The sequence below is a fragment of the Ictidomys tridecemlineatus genome, chromosome 11 (assembly GCF_052094955.1).
Source record: "Ictidomys tridecemlineatus isolate mIctTri1 chromosome 11, mIctTri1.hap1, whole genome shotgun sequence".
NCBI lineage: Eukaryota > Metazoa > Chordata > Mammalia > Rodentia > Sciuridae > Ictidomys > Ictidomys tridecemlineatus.
Genome location: NC_135487.1, coordinates 126,058,853 through 126,075,700, shown reverse-complemented (window position 1 = coordinate 126,075,700; position 16,848 = coordinate 126,058,853). Strand labels below are relative to the sequence as shown.

The 16,848-nt window shown below is 54.9% G+C and overlaps 2 protein-coding genes across 3 annotated transcripts; both read right to left on the bottom strand.

Annotated features, from left to right (window-relative positions):
• Nucleotides 1–52: 52 nt before the first annotated feature.
• Mrpl24 (mitochondrial ribosomal protein L24) lies at nucleotides 53–4,712 on the bottom strand. Of its 2 annotated transcripts, none has more exons than XM_013361095.4 (6): nucleotides 4,551–4,712; nucleotides 1,256–1,498; nucleotides 1,083–1,178; nucleotides 791–894; nucleotides 384–514; nucleotides 53–279 (listed from the first exon to the last, which is right to left on the bottom strand). In XM_013361095.4, the coding sequence occupies exons 2-6, from the start codon at nucleotides 1,436–1,438 to the stop codon at nucleotides 143–145; spliced, it is 651 nt and encodes a 216-aa protein (XP_013216549.1). In that variant the 5' UTR covers nucleotides 1,439–1,498; nucleotides 4,551–4,712; the 3' UTR covers nucleotides 53–142. The 2 variants fall into 2 exon arrangements, with proteins under 2 accessions (XP_013216549.1, XP_005331461.1); XM_005331404.5 differs by lacking the exon at nucleotides 4,551–4,712 and adding an exon at nucleotides 4,115–4,496.
• A 1,647-nt stretch (nucleotides 4,713–6,359) lies between these two features.
• Nucleotides 6,360–16,268, bottom strand: Hdgf (heparin binding growth factor). The gene is made up of 6 exons (XM_005331406.5): nucleotides 15,897–16,268; nucleotides 9,405–9,481; nucleotides 9,112–9,250; nucleotides 8,280–8,465; nucleotides 7,809–8,047; nucleotides 6,360–7,617 (listed from the first exon to the last, which is right to left on the bottom strand). The coding sequence occupies exons 1-6, from the start codon at nucleotides 15,981–15,983 to the stop codon at nucleotides 7,611–7,613; spliced, it is 735 nt and encodes a 244-aa protein (XP_005331463.1). The 5' UTR covers nucleotides 15,984–16,268; the 3' UTR covers nucleotides 6,360–7,610.
• Between the last annotated feature and the right edge of the window lie 580 nt (nucleotides 16,269–16,848).

The following is a 16,848-nucleotide window of genomic DNA, read 5'->3' as shown; positions in this document are numbered from 1 at the left end:
TGGCTTATGGGCTGGGTGCCACTCCAGCACAGACAGCAGCTGCACACAGGAAGACTAACGGCGGCACTTTATTGGTGTCTGAAAATAGTGCTTTGGCCTTCAAGGCTAAGATAAAAAGCCGGAGAAGCTGTCTTCCCCAGACTCAATACCAATAGACTTTCTTGTGTTTCCGGGTCTCCTGGATCCCCATTGCCTCCATCACCTCTTCCTCCAGTGTCTTCAGACGAGGCACGTAAGTTCTTTCCATAGCATCTTCCACTGATGTGTCTTTGGGACCATCTGTTGAGTCAGAGGAAAGGAGACGGGACGTGGGAGGGTTGCCAACATCCTTTCCTCTCATTCCCGCTGTCCCCATCCTCTCCCTGACCCCCATGCAGCCTCACCAGTCCATGTTTCAGGGACAATGCCGTCAGCTCTGGGAAATTCAGGTTTGGGGATAATTCTTCCTGATCTTGTGGAGACTCGTACTCGCTCTCCTGCCTCCGTAAATCTCCACTCAATCTCGGTGGGTTTCCTGGTGGAAAAAAAATGAGCACGACCTAGGAGCCAGGCTCCCAGCCACACCCCAACCCAAACGTGAAGTCAATGCTAGAAACACAGACTGCCACCCTGTGTCTCTACTTCTCCTGGGACTACCCGCAGGAATTATGGCTAGGTGATGGACCCCTCAACATCTAGAGCACCTAACCGACCATTCCCGCTGGATAAATGGGCTGCCCATCCCTGGCTGTGGTCAACACCTTCATGGACTTGAGGGTGAGGAGTCCTCTAACGGAGCCCACGTGCTTGCCTGTCCACAGGATCCACAAGTTTGACCTGGGAGTGGAGCAAAGGGGCTTCACTAGGGATCATGGTTCCCGGAGAATCCTTTGTCCTGCCAATGTAGCGGAAATGCTGTTCAAGAGAGAGGAGGCTGTGTCAGGAAGCAAGGGGGTGGGGGCTCGCCCACAGCAGCTCAGCACATTTGGCCCCAACTAAAAAGTAAAAGGTCCAGTTTCACAACCATTCCCTCCGCCACTCTCACCCGGGGCTGCTCTTAATGCAGAGGGACAGACCTGAGCGTCCCCCTCCTCTTTACTCACCGTGTTCAGCCCCTCCAGGACTACCCAATTCCGCTGCCGGATGACTTGAACCACCTTGCCCTGCTTCCCTGCATCCTTGCCTTCCAGGATCTGCACCTGTGGGAAGACAGAGGCTCAGGAAGGGGGACCCTTGCCCAGGACTCCCCATCACTCTGTTAGCCTGAGGCTCTCACCATGTCCCCACAGAACAGATGCCAGTCTTCATCAGAGATGGGTTCCACAACCACGGGGCGCCGCCTGGTCCCTGGGGGGTTCTTCCTCTTGTCTGCCAGGGAACCTGGGCGGCTCATCCCATAGCGGTAGTGAGGGGGCAGAGTGACCTTGGATGCCAAGGCCAGCAATACAGAGAGACGCATAGCTAGGAGCTTTGAGAATTCTCTTCGCCAGTGAAGACTCAGAAACTTTGCTCGTTAGCTCTGGATAGAGATAAAAGAGGACAAAGAAACAAAGGGACATTTTTAAAGCACTAACTCAACTGCTCAGTGGATCCCATCTCATTGAATTCTCACAAGCTGATACTATGATCTTCACTTTTCAAATAAGGACAGAGAGATTAAATAACTTGCCAGTGGCCACAAAGGTAAAGTGTGGGAAATCATTATTCAAACCCACATCTGACTTTGAATTAAAAAAAAAAAAAATTAACTGAGGCCAAAGACCCTTGTATCTAGCTCACTTCAAAATCCAGCAGATCCAAGTAGAGCTTGGCACATAGTAGGTACACAAGGGAATTATTAGTCAAATATATAAAACACAGGATAGGAAGAAAATAAGTAATGGAACAAATTCCTGGCATAGGGTCCAAAGGCCGGCAGTTACAAGGCAATGAACAAAGAGGTAGCAGAAAAAAACAGGAGCTAAAATGTCCCTATCTCACTTCCCAGGTCTATTCTCAGACAGGAAATAACTACTCCTCCCCAAGACTGGCTTCTTTTCTAAGGGAAAGGACCAACAGCGCGGTTCCTACTATAGGCTCTGATGTACCCTGCAAACTAGTGGGGTCTAACCCTTAGGTTTTTAGGTCCCAAATTTCTCAATTAAGTATGTGTTACAAGCCTCCCAAGTTTGTGCAGTGAACTAAATTAATGAGCTAATAAAAGAAATGGCAAAAATAATAGCAGCTAGCCAGGCATGGCTGTATGTGCTATAATCCCAGTAACTCCAGGAACGGAGGGTAGAGGATCCCAAGTTCAAGGACAGACTCAGCAATTTAGTAAGCTCTAAGCAACTTAGCAAAACCTGTCTCAAAATAAAAAAAAAGTAAAAAGAGCTGAGCTTGTGGCTCAGTGGTAAAGCATCCCTTGAGTTCAATCCCTAACACCTATAACAAAAAAATAAAAAATAAAAAAATAAAAAAGGACTGGGGATGGAACTCAGTGGTAGAGTGCTTGCTTAGCTTAACACAAGACCCTAGGTTCAATCCCCATACTGCATAAACAAATAATTTAAAGCTATCTTTAGTTTACTGAACACTAGGTACCATGCTAGGTGCTTCGCTGAATCCTATCATTTAAATTCAAGGACAAGTGATAAAGAAGGTCTGTTAATCTTCTTTTGTGGAGAAGGAAGACCCTACCTTCCAAATACTAATAAAATGCATTCTAATGGCATGAAGAACCCTGGACGATGGAGTCAGACCACTTGACTCCTTACTGTCATCTAGGTTCTACACTGTGCTCTGTTCTTTTGCTGTGTGACCCTAGACAACTTACCTTCTGAGTGTCAGTTTCACCATCCGTAAAACTTTTCAGGGCTCTTCGTGTCATTTATGTTATTTTTAATATTTTAACAAAGCAAGGTGTAGGATCATGTGACTAGTATTATCCTTTTGGGGTAAATTAATCATATATATCATGCATATACGTATACATGTTATGTAATATATATTCTGGTGTGGGCATTAATATTTGTGGAAAGGAAATAAACTAAAGTCCTGGTTGTGGGAGCTAGGGATGTGGCTCAAGCGGTAGCGCGCTCGCCTGGCATGCGTGCGGCCGGGGTTCAATCCTCAGCACCACATACAAAGAAAGATGTTGTGTCTGTCAAAAACTAAAAAATAAATAAATAAATATTATTTAAAAATAAAAAAATAAAGTCCTGGTTGTGCGGAAGAACTATATAAGAGGGCTGTCAATTTCCATTTTGTTCCTTTCCATAACATTTGCATTTTCTAAAAATTCAACTGGCTTAAATTAATAGTGGAAAAAAAAATTTTTTTCTTTATATATCTCAGTATGAGGGCTGGGGACGTAGCTCAGTGGTAGAGTGCTTGCCTTAGCATATGTGGGGCCCTGGGTTCAATCCCCAGGACTGCAGAAAAATAAAAAGGTACATCTCAGTAAGAAAATCTTTGAAAAGGTCCCAATACTATTATAAATTAATAGTGGTTGAATGTAAGGGCCCAAGTATTCCTATTCAGAGTCAATAAATGGTGATACACCACTACTGTGTGACAAGCTTAATGCTGGGAATTTCAATATTCCTCATACTTGGTCTTCACATTGCCCAGAGAAAGACTGTAGGTTCAAGTTTGATAGGTCCCTTCTACAGACTAGGAAACCGAGGACCTGAGAGCCGGAACGGCTTGCCCTAGTTCATGCAGCTTAACGGGAGCAGGGCCAATCATAAGACCCAAGTCACTTGCATGGAGGGCTGCACCGAGTTCCTTAACTCATTCTGTTCCATATTCCAGTCGTGGAAAGAGAATAAACAATAAAGTGTGGTCGGGCTTGGTGGCACACTGAGATTCAAAGCCAGCCTCAGCAAGGGAGAGGCACTGAGCAACTCAGTGAGACCCTGTCTCTAAATAAAATACAAAATAGGGCTGGGGATGCGGCTCAGTGGTGGAGTGCCCCTGACTTCAATCCCCAGTACCCGCCCCCCCCCCAAAAAAAAAGAAAAAAGAAAAAAACCCTTAAATGTGCCATACTATATAATCATATAATATGTAATAACATCAGGAAGAATATAACTATGCAATGATTATATTAGCACAATATCATATAAGCTCTAGACTGTAATTTCCTACCTACTTTCATACACCTGTGTCAACTTTGTTGAAATATTCACAGAACTGGAAACGTGCAACTTATGGATGAAGCCCAGTCAGTCATTCTAGTTCTGCGACTCCGGGAGATGCCAGGAGCCAGCCCAGAGCGGCTAGCACGCCCCTTAGAACTTTCCCTTCGGTTCCTTCCACAGTCTGGAGAGCCTGGTGCACCTTCCGCAGCGGAGCGTCCACTGCGTGCTCTGGATGTCCAGTGCACGGTCGTGGGGCTGACCATTTGGTCGCCTCTCAGGTCACGGCTCCCCCGCCCCCCAGCCTCATCCACGGTGCGGACCTGGACCCTAGAAATCATCGGGCCCCAGCCCTCTTCAGCACCCGCCCGCTCCGAGCTTTCAGTGGCAAGAAACCTCGCGGGAGCGGGACTATGCCACAGCCAGGAAAAAGGAAAGCCCTTCCCGCACCTGCCTCCGGATGAGCCCAGGTATTGCAACCCTCTGGGCTAAACGGCGGTCACTTCCCTTTGCATTGCACTGCTGAGCCTCCGCGGGTCACCTCTGCACATGGGTGCTCAGCCCCGCTCGTCCCCGCCTCTCGGGCTTTTGGGAAATGGAGTCCCAGTGCAGAACGGAAGCCCAATAAGGCATCTCGGCTCCGCACAGGCTGGGAGCTGTAGTCCGTCGTGGCCAAGTAAGGCGGAAACCGGAAGCTCGCCCGGGCTGGGCAGCTCAGAGAGCGTCAGAGCGCCGGGGAGCATGCCGGGAGTTGAAGGCGGCGAGGGAGGGGACGCGCCTGCGCGTGCTCCGTGTGGAGCCGCTGGGAATTGTAGTTTCTCCAGAGGATGGCTCCATTTTCTACCTGGTTGTGGCTTCCTGTTCAAAGGATAACTTCATTTCCCCCCCGCGCAAGGGAAACCAGTCATTTCTGTCCACACCCTTCTCTGCTGAAGCGGGTTAGGGCAGATCCAAAAAGTGTCAGATTTTTTGGAGGAAGGAATGAGACAGGAGCCCTTCCACTGCTAGTACGTGACCTGGACACAAAATGTCAGATAGGGTAGGAAACTCAAGAGAGTCCACATAATTTGGGAAGTACTGGGAGGAGTCCAGCTGTCAATCTTCTCTCCTATCCTCGTATGACCAGTTAAGGGTAGCAGGCATCCCTAAGAATCCAGACCAGATGTTTAACTGGACTTGACCCTTGTCAGGTGAAATGTTTTCTTTCTTTGGAATTGGTGATCAGCAACAGGGCTCCGGCAGCTGTCCATTCTAACTTGTCCCTCGTGTTAGGAACTTGCAGTGGACAAACTAGTCAGTGACAATAGCCCAAGGAGAGTGATCTTTGTTCTTGGATGTGCAGAACTGAGCAAGCATCTCCTGACTAGCTGATTAGGATCAAATGTGAGTCATTTGGCCACAAGCCTTCCCCTAAGGGAAGGCACCCACCAGTCCCATCACCCATCTCCTCTGTAAACTGCCCCAAACCAGCCTCCCAGCCAGATGGACTTTGCACAAGAGTCTTCCATTTTCTTGGCCAGATGGCTTCTCAAATACTTGCATTCCTTGCCTTAACCCCTTGTTTTTCAACTGGTCGGTCATGTGGCAAGTAGCCCAATACCAGTAACCCTAGCACTAGCAGAGGGAGAAGTTATCTTCGCCCTGCCCTTGGGGTCAAAGTTATTTCTACAACCAGCTCAAAGCGTCCACTTCCATGACCATATTGGCTATGGCTGATACTGCTGCCTTATTGTGTTTTTAATATAATATACTATGTTTTATTATAGGACTGTCTTCAGGTGCAACACTGAAAAAACATTTTTTTGGGGTACTGGAGATTGAACTGTGGGGTGCTGTACCACTGAACTACACCCCTAGCCCCCCCCTTTTTAAATGAACTTTTTAAATCTTTTTACTTGTTGATAGATCTTTATTTACATGTGGTGCTGAGAATCAAATCCAGTGCTTCACACATGCCAGGCAAGTGCGCTACCACTGAGCCCCAGCCCCAGCCCCTTCTTTTATTTTTTTGAGACATGGTCTCACTAAATTGTTGAGGATGGCCTCGAATTTGGCATCCTCCTGACTCTGGCTTCCCAAGTCGCTGGGATTACGGTGTGCTCCACACCCATCTTTTAGAATTCTGGGTTCCTAATGGCTGGGTAATGGAGGAGGCTGACACCCCCTGAATGTGCTGTGAAAATCAGTGCATTCCCTTCCCCACTCCCCTTCTTCAGTTAACCAATACACCCCCCAAAGAAATCAGTCCGTATTCCAATGTAGTAATCAACAGGTTTTATTTTCCTAAAACTGAAATCATCTACGGTTTTCAGAGCTAAACTTCCAAAGCTACCGTCAGCAATTTTTCATGAGAGCCCAAGGGAGGGGGCAGAGAGAAGAGACAGAGAGGCAGAGACCACTCCCCTGTCCTCTCAGTGGGTTACAAGTCGGATCTGGTGGCAACACTGAGGGGACCAAGTCGGGGTGTGTGGATGGGAGAGGACACCAGAAGAAACACCGAAGCCCCAGCAACAAAAAGAAAGTCGTCAAGCCCCAGACAGAAGGGGATCCACCCGTGCACCTCAGAAATGGGGGCAGCGGTGGGGAAGAAAGGGCCAGAAGGGGGAGCACACAGAGGGTTGGGGGGATTAATTTTTTTTTTTGTAATTTTCTTTTATTAAAAACATCTCCTAAAAAATGTGTCTTTTTCCTTTATGTCTGGGTGACATATGTGACTGAAGGCTGGCCTTGAGCATTGTGGGGAGAGGGAACAGGGCAGCAAGGGGTCTTCCCAGGGCATCCCATCTCTGACCCCTGAGATCTAAAGGGGAACAGACACTCAATACTCCCACCTAAATGGGCGAAGTCAGCCCTTCAGAGCCCATGTTCTTGGCCCAAACAACCTGGAAGCCCCAAAGTCTTCTGACAATCAGCTACAACCCCCAGAACTCCTGGGGTCAGCAAAAAGAATGGGTGTTGTCAATTATCAAGAATTTCTGGGACCTCTCCCCTACAAGATGTCCCACTTTCCCTCAATCCAGGCAGCTGGGAAAATGGGTGTGGGAGCAGGGGACAGGAGCTCAAGAGATGTCCACCTTCATGGGATTGCCCCTTCCAGGCCCGGGTGGGGGGGCCCACCTCGCTGTTCACACTCCTCCTCTTCCACTCCCACCTCTGATCTTAACCCAGAGGTCCAAAATGCCTAGGGGACAGGACAGGAGTGTCAGGTGGAAACAGGGGCCCAGGCCCCAGTAGAAGCTCTGGGAAACAGCTCCAAGCAGGAAGGGACACAATGGCCTCATTTCATCCTAGGGAGCAGAAGACAAGGCCCTGCTTCAAGATCGTGGGGGTACCTGGAGGTGAGGGCCAGGTCAATCTCTGGGGGCTGGACTTAAAGTGGGGACAGTGAATGGAGAAGGAGAATGGGTTGGGTGGGAAAGGGTTCCCAGTTTGCAGGCCATGGCCAGTTTCCCCAGTAGCACCCAGACAGCAGCAGGAACGGGGCAGGGGCTCCTCTTGAAACATTGGTGGCTACAGGCTGCGGGGGAGGGTTGGAGGGGAGAAGGGTTAATGGTGTGGCCTCTGCCTGGCCTCGCCCCAGCCAGTGCGGGTCTCCTGGGAGAACCCAGCCCGCCTGCCTCCCGGGTGGGAGGCTGACCACTGCAGGCCCTTCTCCTTCTCTGCAGGTGGCCGGGCCCTCCCAGTCCAGGGGCCAAAGGGCTCACTCACCTCTCATGATCTCTGGCGCCCGGGGCCTCTGCATCTACCTTGGCAGTTTCCTCCTCCTCCTCTTCCTCCTCCTCCTCCTCCTCCTCCTCTTCCTCTGGAGGGCCCCGGCCAGAGCCGGGCTCAGAGGGGGTGCTATTCTTCTCCACCTCCCCAGGGAGGGGCCTCTCCGTCTCCAAGGCAGCTGCCTCCTTTTCCTCCCCTTCGGGTTCTTCGGCCTCCTTGGGACGTTTAGGGGAGTCCTAGGCAGGATGGGCAGAGAGGAGGGCTGATGCTGGAGAGAAGCCACCAGCTACGCACCTGTGTCCCCTCCTCTCCTCCTCAGGGGCTCCTTCCTGGGCTGCCACCCACAGTCCCGTCTTCTCAGCTAGGGGCTGGATGTCCCTCTCAGCCTGGGGACTCCTGAGGCAGGGTCCTGATGCTGCGGGGGGGGTGCCCCCTGAGCATGCTCCAGGGATCCTGGGGCCCAGTTACCTCCAGCAGGTCCCCTGCTCTCCTCTTCAGCGCCCCCTTCTCGTTCTTCTCCTTGGTCGGCTCGTCGATGACCAGCTTGCCCTCCTCGTCACTGCTGCCCTCCGCGTTCCCCTTCTTGTCGCCATCGCCCTCTGCGGCCTCGGGTTCGGGCTCCGGCTCCTCGGAGCAGCTCTTTTTCTGGGAGGACTGCGGCAGAGACAGCGGAGGCTGCTGAGTGGCACCAGCGGCGGCCAGGCCGGGCCCCTTCCCCAGGCCACCCCCTCAGCCACTCACTCCTTCCTTCTCCCACCTCACCCCCGCCCCCACCCAGGTGCCCAGTCTCACAAGTGATTTGAGACCCACCTCTGTCGGATTAGCCCCGGGGTAAACCCACTGGCCGGGCAGGCAGGGCTCTGTGCAGGAGGGGGGAGGGCTGGAGCAGGAGGCAAAACCTCGGGTCAACTTCTCCCATAGGGAGCTGGGACCCTTTCCCCGCCAACCCCCGCCCCCCGCCCTCCCGCCTTGTCCTGCCCGGCTCACGAGCACCTCCTCCTGGAAGCCTTCGTGGAAAGAGTAAGGCCATGTCCTGTCCTCACGCTGGGCCCAACCAAAGGCCTGTCCCCACTTACCGCTTCCTCCTGTTCTTGACACACCCACCCCCCACTAGGTCGCTGTCAGACAGTGATCCTGATCACCACTACGACACCCCAAGACCCGGACCCCTCAGGAAGCCCCACCCGCCACCCCATGAGCTCCCACACCGAGTCCTGGTGTTCCAAGCACCACTGTGGCTGGCTCCCGGAGCCCGAGGCCACGCCTCTTTCCAGGGTCTTTGGGGCAGATAGCAGCTCACCTGGTAGCCAGAAGCCTTGACAGTAGGGTTGTTCTCGATCTCCCACAGCCCCTCGCTGAACCCTTTCCTCTTGTTGGGCTTGCCAAACTTCTCCTTGGACTCCTCGTAAGGGAAGAGGTCTTTGGGGCCCAGGAATGCCCTGGTAAGAGATGGGAGACTGTGCTCTCGAGCCCCTCGCTGCCCCTGAGCTGCAACAGCCCGGTGCAGAGGGGGCACTGTCGCCACCTCTCTCTCTCCCCAGAGTGCCCCCCCCCGTGGTATCTCCCCCCACACCCAGCTGACCCCTCACTCACGTCTCGTGGGTCCCGAAAAAAAAGACTTGGTATTTGTTGGCGGTTGATTTCACTGCGGCCTCAGGCATCTCATCAATCTGGGGTGAGATGAGGGAGGTGAGTGAGACCTGGAGTCCCCAGGTCTTCAGTCTGAGCTGGCAGGGGAACTGACCTCTCAGGCCTGGTCACTGGTGGAAGGCCAGACAGAGTGGGAACCCCGACCATCACCAAGGAGCTTTGTGAACCACTTTTAGAAATGGAACTTGGTTCAAATGAAGCCAGACATGAACGGCTAACGCAAACCCAGGGTTCCTCCTTCGCCTCCAAAACCAGACAGCACCTGTTGCCCAACATGTCTAGGTCCCTACCTCGAAGCTCCGCAGCTCCGCCACCCATCCTGGTCCAGTCACTGACATCTCTTGTGCCTGGGCTAAAACCACAGCCTCGACCTCCTCTCTCAGATTCCTTTTTCGCCCTGCTACAATCTTCAAAATGCTGACCCACACATCTCATCCCCTTTCAGTAGGGTCTCGTATGACTAGGGCCCCCTGTTCCACCTCTCCTTCACAACCGCAGGTCTGATCTCAGCTGTGCCACCCGTAGTTGTTGACCTTGGGCAACTTACTGAGCCTTTCTGCCTCAACCATCAAATTGAGACAGCCACAAGTATTTCAGCCACAGGGTTGTGGGGGTTCAGTGACCACAGCCTGGCATGATAGGCCAGATGAGTGTTGGTGACCAGCCCCTCAAGATGCTGCCCCGCCTGTTCTGTGGACACAGTCCTTTCAGCAGTAGCTCCTGATCAGCCTTCCAACCTCAGTCCCACCATCACTTCCTCCAAGACGCTTCCCCATCCCGACCCAGTCAGCTCCCAGCCCTTCACAGATCCAGATTTACACTGACTCACATTACCCCATTATCTCCTTGGACTCTACCCACCCACCCCCAAGGTCAGAGGCCAAGCCTGCTTTTACCCCCAGCACACAGCTAGGTGCACCAAAATTCCTGAGTGAATCTGTACAGATAAAAACAGACTGCTCTGGCCGGAGTGCAGGGGTGAGGTGAGAGCTTCCATTCCCAGCTCTAGCAGCAGTCCCAAAGTCTTCTGGGGAACACTTTGAACCACCAAAGTAGTCAAACCCTTTATTTTACAGATGAGAAAACTGAGCCCAGAAAAGAAATGATCTACCCCAAATACGAGGGCAAGTTAATGAGGCCTGGATATCACACCTGTATCTACTGACTTGATCCCCTGCTGCTCTACCTGTCCTGGCCCCAGAGGGACACTACAGGAGGTGCAGAGGTCTGAGGTCAGGGAAATGGGAGAGGCAGTGTCCTAACCAGCCTCTCCCAGAGCAGGGCCTGGAAGCTCCAGCCCAGCTGAGCTGTGGGGGCTGTGTGGGGACTACAACTCCCAGCAACACTTGCAACAGCCCCAGCAGCCTGGCTTCCCGCCGGACAGAGGCCAGGTGGCCATGTTGACTGGGGCCCCAGGCGCAGACAGGAGGGAGACAGACAGGCGAAGGCAGTGATTAGCACACGGAGACGGGGACAGAAGGCCTGGCGGGGGATCTGGGGAGACTGGGAGTGAGCGAGACACACCCAGGAGTGGGGATGGGGCCCTCGCTTGAATCTGAGGGGCGTCTGGCCCCAGACTTGGGCAGTCTTCAGGCTCCTGGCACCTCCCCCCTTGCCCCGTGGCCTCTGGGGACAGAGGTCCAGCCCCTCCCCCCAGGAAGGCCCAGCACAAACTGGAGACGCTGGGGTGTGAGAGCAGGGGGTGGAAAGGCACGCAGTTCCCCCCCACAAACACGATCCCCATCGCCATGACAACCCAACCCCGCCCCCGGGGCCACTCAGCAACCAGGAATGTGACCGCCCCTCCCCCCAGGCCCTCTATCCGGATTGGGGAGGAGGGGACACTAACACACACCCCACCCCCAAGCCTGGAGTCTGGCACCTGAGTCCCGGCGGTGCCTGAAACCACAGTTAGGGCCGGAGGTCCGGGCGGGGGGACTTGCCCTCCAGAAGCCAGACCTGTAGTGGGGGCGGGGACGGGAGAGGACACCTGGCTCCGGTTACCAGCAGGCTCCCCACCCTCCACTCAGAGGGGGGAGCAAAAAACAAAATGAGGGCCTCCAGGGCTTCAAGATCCCAGGAGACAGGGATAGGCCAATAATAGCAAAGGCCGGTCGGTCCCCGGGCCTCTCGGGAGGATCAGTGCGACGCCGGCGGGGTGGGGGTCTAAGGCTGGGAGTGCAGCGGGGAACTTTGATCGCTGCTGCGTCGTGTCCACACCTGTGCCAGGGCACCGGCGCTCACGGTAAACGTGCTCGAAAGAGAAACTGAGGGGCTGGGCTGTAGCTCGGTGGTAGAGCCTCGCCCAGCACGTGAGAGGCCCTGGGTTCCATCCTCAGCACCACATAAAAATAAAGATATTGTGTCCATCTAAACAACAAAAAAGATGAGAGAGAGAGAGAGAAAACAGCCTCAGGAAGAAGGGACAGGTGGGGGAGAGTGGGACGTGAGAATCCAGGAGAACCCACTGCAAAGCACCTGGCCAGCAAAGCTTCCTATGGAAAGCAAACTCAGATAACTGAACATGAGCAGTGTGGCAGGGGACCCAGGAGGCCACCAGCTGCCCAGCCCCAAGGGTGGGGAGAAAGAAAAGAACGGATGGAATAGAATGAGACACACCAGATACACCCTCCCTGCTGACTTGCAGCTACATAAAGGATGGATCTGAGAAAGAGGGCAAAGGACCTGGGCAAGATGGGCATCTCCCCCCTTGAATGTAGGCACTGGGGGTAAGGGCCACTAGAGGATGGAATGCAATAATTTTCTGTAAGGGTACCTCCATCTCTCAAGCTACAAAGGAAGTGTTTTCTTATACTTGGAAGCCAAGGGCAGTTCTTCCTAGACATAGAGAGGATATGAGGTCTCGGGGGAGCCCTGTACCCCAATAAGTCTGTTTTCCAGGTGGAGCGTTCACATCCAGGCTGTGACTCAGAACCTGTGAGTCAAGGATAAGTGAGTGGGTCAGGGTGGGGCCAGATGTGGAGACCCCACTGTACCCCCTCCACCAGACAACAGAGAAGGGGGCTCTGCAACCTCTCGCCTCCCCTAGGGATCCTGGGGAGTTAGTTCTCAGGCCCCAGCCCTTCCACTCCCAGCCCCACCTCCTTGGCACTGCCCCACCTCATCATCCAGGCCTGAGAGCCTGCAACACCATCCTGCCAAGCCCTCGAGGCCCACAGAGGGATCTGCAATGTTCAAGTGAGGAATGGGGGAGGGATGCACATGCCCCCCACCCCCAGCCTCAGACCAAAGGCAGGCTCAGGGTCACCTACCCAACACTTAGGAGTGCAGAGGGAAGGCCAACCACACTCTGGCTACCAGCCAGGTTCTGACCACCACACCCAGGACCAGGGACGACCTGACCCAGGAACCAGAAAATCAGGGGTGGGGAGTGGAAAGGCAGTTCAGACAGTTGGGGCCAGGAAGTGTGGCAAGCCCAAGGGCAGAGAATGGGGGGGGGGGCAGACAGAGGGAAGATGGGGGGGGGGAAAGGTCCTAGGGGCTGCTCAGGACAGTTTTCTGGGATTTTGAAACAGGAAGCAAAGAGAGGAGGAAGGAGCCTTGGGGGGAAATCCCTGAGTGTTAGAGGTTAACTGTTAAGTGCCTGGAGATCCCCCAGGAGGCTGGGCAGGAAGAAGAGGGAAAGGAAAAGGTTAAGATGGAGTCACCCCATCCTTCAAGGCAGGTCCTGCTACCACGTGGCCCTTCTAGCCTCTCCCAGAATCACCCCTGCTCCTCACAGCAGGGACTGAGGAAGGCAAGGTCCGCGCTGAGGATTCTGGCTGCCCACCCCAGCAGCTGGGGTGCATGGAGGTTCCCCTCATCTCTCTCAGAACAGGGTCCTTCAGAACGGGGTCCCTCAGGCTCTGCCACCATGAGCAACTGAGACAGGATCCAAGGAATGGTGAGGAGACCCAGCCTTGTCTCTCTTTTTAAAGCTTTGTTCTTGGGGCTGGGGGTTTGGCTCAGTGGTAGAGCAACTTGCCTGGCACGTGGGAGGCGCTGGGTTTGATCCTCAGCACCACATGAAACAAATAAATGAAGATATCGTGTTCATCTACAACTTAAAAAAAATAAATATACAAAAATCTTAAAAACTTTGTTCTTCTAGGGATCAAGGGAGATATATCTGGGAGGTAACAGCCTGAGGTGTACCCCTCCCCCACGGTAACACTCAATAGCCAAAGCCATGCAGTGTTAGGCCTTATCTCTTGGAGATCCAGCCCAACCTCCCGATCCCAACTTTATCTAAAAAAAGGTCCAGGTCTCTGACCAGTGAGCAGCAGAGAGCTGGCCTAGCATGCTTGAAGCCCTGGATTCAAAAAACAGGTGGGGGATATAATCAAAAAGTCCAGGCCTAGAGCTGGGGTTATAGCTCAGAGGTAAGGTGCTTGCCTAGCATGAGTAAGGCCCTGGGTTCAAATTCTCAGAACCACATAAAAACAAATATATAAAATAAATGTTAAATTCTTAAAAAAAAAAAAAAAAAAAAAAGTCCAGGCCTCAGTGGAGGAAGACTCTGCCTCCCCTATCCTAACCTGGCAGCGGCAGGGTGAGATGAAATGGATGGGTATCCCCAGTCCCAGACAGTGCCCTCACTCCAAAGGACACCAGAAACCCAAGTCTTCCTCACAGGGGTCACTGTGAGTCCCCTAAAGTGCTCCTACCCTTTTTCTTTCTTATCTGACCTAGTAGGGTTTCCCTGTAACCCACATTCTAGCTACTACCTCCTCCCCAGCCTCTGGACTTTGTCTCACCCCCAGGAGGGAGAAGCTGCGGGGATCCGGGTTCAGTTCTTGCCCTGCCCACCAGGGCCTTGGCACCAGGGCCAAGAAAGCAGTTGGATCAAAGGGTGCTGGTTAAAGTACATGAGTGTTCACAGGCCACACATGTTTGCACACACACACACTCCTGCCTACGGCTTCCTACGGCTTCTTCTTCACAATGCCCCCCTGCCTCAGCCCATTAGGAAGCCCTGGAAAATGGGAGGGCCCCACTCTTCTCCGCACTTCTTTCCCATTGCAGTTCAGGCCTTAGTTGATCCAAACTTCAAGTCTCAGGGAACAAGGAGCTCAAGGAACGTAGGCTTAGACAGACTCCCCAGGAGAGGGTACAGAATAAAGGGGGGTCTGGAATTCTTTCAGTGACCAAGTTGGCCTGACACCCTGAAGGAACAGGACTCAGATAAGCCTGGGGCAACACCCCCAGGCTCAGAGCAGTTTGGGCCAGAAGAACAGAGAGCTGCAACTCTGAGACAAGGAACCCCAAGCCACAAAACGGTCCTGTACTCGGCCCTCTCCCTCCACCAATTTCTGCCCTTGGATTTCACTCCACAAGAGTCCTCCCCTATAGGGGGCTGAGTCATGCCCTCGCCGGATGCCAAAGGCCCCTCCACACTAACTCTAAAATAAGTTGCTGGGCCACTACTCCCATGCCACCCCCACTCTCCTTCAGCATCTGGCAACTTTCCACCCTCCATACTTAACCTATCTCAGTCCCTAGGGGAAAGGTGATAAACACCAAATGCTTGGCTTTGGGGCCCCACCCTCCCACCTGGCCAGGTGCTGGAAGGGGGGAGGCCCTTCTGTTGGCGGGCTCAATCAACCACATGGCGGAGATCAAACGATTCTGGCGGGAGATGCTCCTACGAGGAGGGGGTGCAACTCAGGCACCCCCTACCACCCACTAAGGCAGTCTGAAACAGGGCTTCCCAACCCACATGGGGCCGTGACGCCTTCAGACCCAAATTTGAGTTGGTGGAACATGGAGGAATACTTTTGTACAGCTGAGAGCTGATGGGTTCGGGCGGAAAGATTCCGAGCCAGAAGGCTAGATCCCTTCTTCCGCCACCCCCCACCATTCTTGGACCCTCCTAACTTCAGACCTTTTAGAGGCAGATGCCCCAAGCCAAAGTTTTCTAGAAGTGAACTCCGCCTCCATCTAGACCTCTCTGGGCTGGGACCCTCCGTAACAGTTTCCCCAAGAAGAGGAGTTTGAACTGGGGGCGACAGTCGATGGAGAAAGTGGGGATCACGAGGGGAGTTCCAAAAGGGGGTAGCGGCGGCGCTGGGGGGCGCGGTGGGAGGAGCTCCACCACCACCGGCCCGAACGCAGACTGCGCGCCCGGAGCCTCGGCGACTATGGGGGCTGGGGGCGGAACTGAGCACGCGGAGACGGGGCCGGGAAGTGACCGGCGCCCTCGGAGCCCCACGCCGCGCACACGCCTCCACGCGCCGACGCCGTACCCTCCGGGTGTCGGACCCCCGCCCGCCCCACCATTATATAACCCGCGGGTGGGCTCCAAGGCGGCGGCAAGAGTCTGGGACCCAGATGCCCCTGCCCCCTCCGCCCGCTCCACGCGGAGCGCTCGTGCCCTCCCCGTGTTATGCAACCCCAGCCCGCAGGGGACCGGGGGCGACGGGCCGCGCTGCTCACCCGGGCTGGCCAGTGTGGGTAGCCCTTCATCTTGGCGAACACCAGGTCCCCGCATTTGTACTCCTTCTGCCGGTTGGATCGCGACATGGCGGGGCTCCGGGCACCCCGGGCTCCGCGCCGGGCCGGGAAGCGCGAGCCCAAGTTTGCGCGTGCGGCGGTGGCGGCGCCGCTCCGCTCCGGCCCTCGCGCGGCCCCCGCCTCGATGGTGGCCCCCGGCCCGAGCTCCGGCGCGGCCACGGCGTCTCCGCCCGCGCGCCGCACGGACGGGGCGGGCGCGGATCGGGGCAACGCTCCGGCGCGGTGGGTGCGCGCTCGTGCAGTTGTTTGTGTTTGAAATTCAATTGCTCCCTCCTCTGCGCGAGGCCTCTTCCTCCACCCCCCGCCCGGTCCCACTCCTCCTCCTCCTCCTCCCTCCTCCCTCCTCCGGGCCCACTCCTCCTCCCCGCTTCGCGCTCCCTCCCGCGGTGGTTTGATGCGCGCAGCTGCTTGACGCCCAGTGCCTGCCACAGCCCGGCGCCCAACCTGGAGCCGCCTGGCGGCGCGTGGCGACACAGGCCTGAGGAGCTGATCGCCGAGCGCGCCGAGCGGGCTTTGTGTGCCTGCTGTCGGTGGGTGCCTGCCCGCCCCGGAGGAGCTGGCGCCCGGCTGGACGGAGCGGCCCTCGCCCCTCCCCCGGCTCCGCGGGGTGCTCACTACCCCGGCCCCGGCGCAGCCGAGTTGGACGTCTAGTCGCAGCGTCACCCTGCCCTCTGCTCCATCCCAATCCACTAATATTTGCTTGGCACCCGCGGTTCTTGGCAGCGTGCTAGGCGCGCTGGGCGAGAGGCGTGGGCACGGCACCGCTGCACGCCGACGTCCATCCTGGACCTCAATGCGCTTACAGTCTGTGGGGTGGCACTGCGGACGTCTGGGTTTGAGCCCTACATCAGCCTTCCCCGTAGAGGAAAGGGTC